The sequence below is a fragment of the Galeopterus variegatus genome, unplaced genomic scaffold (assembly GCF_000696425.1).
Source record: "Galeopterus variegatus unplaced genomic scaffold, G_variegatus-3.0.2 Scaffold4152, whole genome shotgun sequence".
Taxonomy (NCBI): domain Eukaryota; kingdom Metazoa; phylum Chordata; class Mammalia; order Dermoptera; family Cynocephalidae; genus Galeopterus; species Galeopterus variegatus.
The window spans coordinates 22,260-26,153 of NW_007730263.1; the positions used below are offsets into that span (position 1 = coordinate 22,260).

General features: G+C 34.6%; 1 protein-coding gene across 1 annotated transcript in view; it reads right to left on the reverse strand.

Moving 5' to 3' along the window:
* Positions 1 to 395: 395 nt before the first annotated feature.
* GUCY1A2 (guanylate cyclase 1, soluble, alpha 2) overlaps positions 396 to 3,894 on the reverse strand; it is a 165,871-nt gene continuing 162,372 nt past the window's right edge. Inside the window, exon 7 of the mRNA XM_008586840.1 lies at positions 396 to 931. Within this exon, the coding sequence (XP_008585062.1) occupies positions 407 to 931 (525 nt within the window). The 3' untranslated portion in view covers positions 396 to 406. The remainder of the gene's footprint in view (positions 932 to 3,894) is intronic.

Below are 3,894 nucleotides of genomic sequence, written 5' to 3' on the forward strand. Positions count from 1 at the left end.
AATACCAATTAACCATGATTTAACTGATAATAGAATGCATTTTGATATAACTTGCTATTTCTTTTTAAATGTCAACACAAAATTCTTAGTTTATATTGGAATACCATTCTCTAAGCAGGAATAATTTTGTGTTTAAAAGTTGCCTAGAATTCAGCAAGTTTAATTTGTTAACAATAGTGAATTTAGAGGATTAGCTGTACAAAATTTTTCTTTACTGAAGAGCATCACGAATCAGTTACCTATGTCAGCTCTATAAATTGACTCATAATGAAAGTTTATTCATAAGGCAGAAATACCAGAACTCTGTATAAAGATTACTGAATTAAAGAGATGTCAATTACTTACTATCAAGTTTAAGTAAAAAAGAAAAGTGTCTTTGCAATTTAAATAAGGTAACAATTTATTATTAAAGAGTATTTATATATAAGTAACAAAACACAATTACCTTATAAATATCCAAAAATCCACACTGGTGGTCAAATCTGGTGTAAAGTTCATTCAGCATGCTAATCACTTGCATTGGAGTGCACTGGGCACATATGGCTGTGAAGCCAACAATGTCTGAAAAGAGCATGGTGACATCATCAAACTTTCTGGCCTGCACCTGCTGCCCTTGCCACAATTGCTGGGCTACATCACCAGGGAAAATAGAATACAGAAGATCCACTGTCTTCTTTTTCTCTTCCTCCAGGGCCTGGTGAGTTCTTTCTAAAGTTGCCTTTAATTTATCCATCCTCTTCTTCAAGCCATCTTGGGCCTTTGCTTGCTCACCAACCAAAATGACATCTCGGGTGGCATCATGGATAGGGATGTCTGAGAGATGCAGCCCTCGGCCCATGAGTTCATCCAACTTGTCCACACATGGAGAGCCCAAAAATAAAATGGAATTTGATTCTGGGACATGGATCATTTGTCCTTTGACTTCCATCACCTGTGAAATAAACATGGAATTTTGATCAGTACTCTTCATACAGTAGGTTCACCAAAATTAATATATTATTTGATGACTAGAAGGGAAAAGAAACGTTTTACTAGCTGTACCGACTTACTACATTCATATAAGCAAATTTAAATTTGACTTACAGCCCGTGTAAAATTCATAGTTCTGAATAGAAACGTTTTCTGTCTTAGCTACTTTCTGAAGACAATAGTGAAATGGAAAGTGAGATCAATGAAAATGAAACAGGAAAATATTTTTTATTCAGGATGAAACACTCTCAGGTGCACCATAAAACTGGCTTATGAGCCAATAAAAAAACTTTCAACCTGCCTAATAATAATATTAGGATAAATCCATCTGTCAAAATAACTACATTTAACTGTCATTAAAATAACACTCCTTTAGGGCCGGCCCGGTGGCGCACTGCTACAGTGCGCCGCTTGGGAGCACGGCGGCGCTCCGGCTGAGGGTTCGGATCCCACATACAGACCAGTTCCCGCTCACTGGCTGAGCGAGGTGTGGGCGCAACACCGAGGGTTGCGATTCCGTTGCCGGTCCCGGTCCAGTATGGGTGCGACACTGAGGGTTGCGATCCATTGCCGGACACGAAAAAAGACAAAAAGGAAAAAAAAAAAAATAACACTCCTTTCAGAAAATGAATCGAGAAGATTAAAATGAGTCAAAATAATTGCTTGGCCTGAGGTAAGTCATTTTTAAACTGGTTGTAATCCTTAGAAAATATAGTAGTCATTGCACTAACTAGACTACTGGACAATTTTCTTAATCTTAAAAATAAAAATATAAACCAGATATCATTAAGCCAGTATTACTAGTTAATAACTATCACTCAACTAGCATGTTCATATAAGCTACAAATAAACCAAAAAAAAAAAAAAAAAAAAGATAGCACTAAAGAAATAAGATAAAGAATCTGAAGATGTATTAATTTATATTTACCCTTCCTTTCTGGGCCCTTTCACTAGAGATTTTGAGGAAATGATGTTAAATGGAAAACTTAGTGAACACAGGCTTACTCTATCTTAGATTGGTACCATAATGAACACCTTCACTGGGGATGTGCACCAGTAGGAAGGAAGTTGGACTCAGGATATGGCTTTCCAAACACAGATATTTGAGCTAGACTAAGGTATTTCAGCACACCTGGAGAGGAAGCTGGTGGTAATTACTTGGAAAGAACAGGTTAGGAGTTGACCAACTGAGACTGCGCATCAGTTTCACCTACGTCCCTTTCCACTACCACATGTAATGTGCTCGATACATTTGTTTTCCTTTATTTTTCATATCATGGAGTAGTTAAGATGGTTTATAAAACTAGAGACATTGGACAAATACAGGGTAAACTATGGGGATTTGAATTTTTAAGCCTACAAATACATTTTACTTTGCTCCCCTGCACCATTCATCAAGATCTTGCTAACATAAGGAAATAAAGTCGAATCCTTGCTTGATGTTATAATCTTTATGAAATAAAATACTCACTTTATTTTATAGAAAGTTTCCACTAAAGTTCAGTATTTCATTCTTTTATTAATACTATCCTTATTTATTCACTGAGTATTTATTGAGTGTTTTCTATTTACTAGTACTGCTCTTGGTGATAAGGATAAAAAGATAAAACATGGTTCCCTTTTTCAAAAATATCAAAATATCACACTATGGTGGGAAACCAAATCTATACAGGCCAGAGAATAGGGTGAAGATGACACTCAATTCCCCACCCAAGGTGCAAGGAGGGCTCTCAAAAGACTGCAAGCTATGGTTTGAGTGCAAAGCAAATAATTAACCTGTAAAGTATTCCTGGATTATTTTATATGTGTCTGATATGCTTTTGGGGGGAGGGATGCTGTCAATGACATATACTTTCCCATTGTCAGGATATTAAGAACATAGTAAGGAGATATACATAATGTGTAATCCCATAGTTAAAAGTAAGATATTAAAATTTTTCTTAAGATTTAACATAAGAGCAAAAACCTTGATAAGCTTTGTAGAGATAATCATATTTTCAAAAGGCAATAATAACCTCTGATGCTCATGGATTTAAAGCATCTAGTCTCTCTCTCATCTCCTTATTTTAAATATGAAATCAGTGTATATATGTATGTGCATTAAAAATATATTATTTGCTATATGTAATAAATTTTAAAGTATCTTTCTTTAATTTACAAAGAAGCTGAGTTGAATAGTTTGTATTCTTGTCTCAAAAATATAAAACAATAAATATTTTTACTTTAATTGGAAAATAGTAAAAATTATTCTTCTTGAATTGTTTTCATTTCATTGTAATTATAAATTTAGAAATTCACCATGATCTGCATTTATTAATTTAACAATGTGCAAAACTATTATAGAAATTACATATTTTTATGTAGAGGAAACAGAATTGTGGAAAACTGCTCAGAATATAAACATGTCTGTAATGTTTTACTGCAGCCTAAATTATACTAAAGTTTCAATGAAATAGCATAAAAGGCATAAAAAAAATAAATTGTCATAAGATATATCGGATTTCAGAAATTGGTAAGCAAAATGAAGGGGAGTATTTGACTCTGGACTACAACCCACAAAAGTAGGCCAGGACCTGCATGTCAAACCTAGAGTTAATTGTCTGTTAAAATTAAAAATTTAAATATGATCTAGAGTGTCCTAACATAATAGCCAAAATATCTAGAGTATAATAGAAAATCAACCATCATAATAAGAACCAGGAAAATTACAACTTGAATTAAAAAAAAAAAACCAATCAATTGACAACAACACTGAAATGAATCAAATATTGGAATTATCTGACAAGAATTATAAAAGATATATCAGAAAATGTTTCAGGCCAGCCCGGTGGCGCACTGGATAGTGCACCGCTTGGGAAGCGCGGCGGCGCTCCCGCCCGAGGGTTCGGATCCCACATACAGACCGGTTCCCGCTCACTGGCTGAG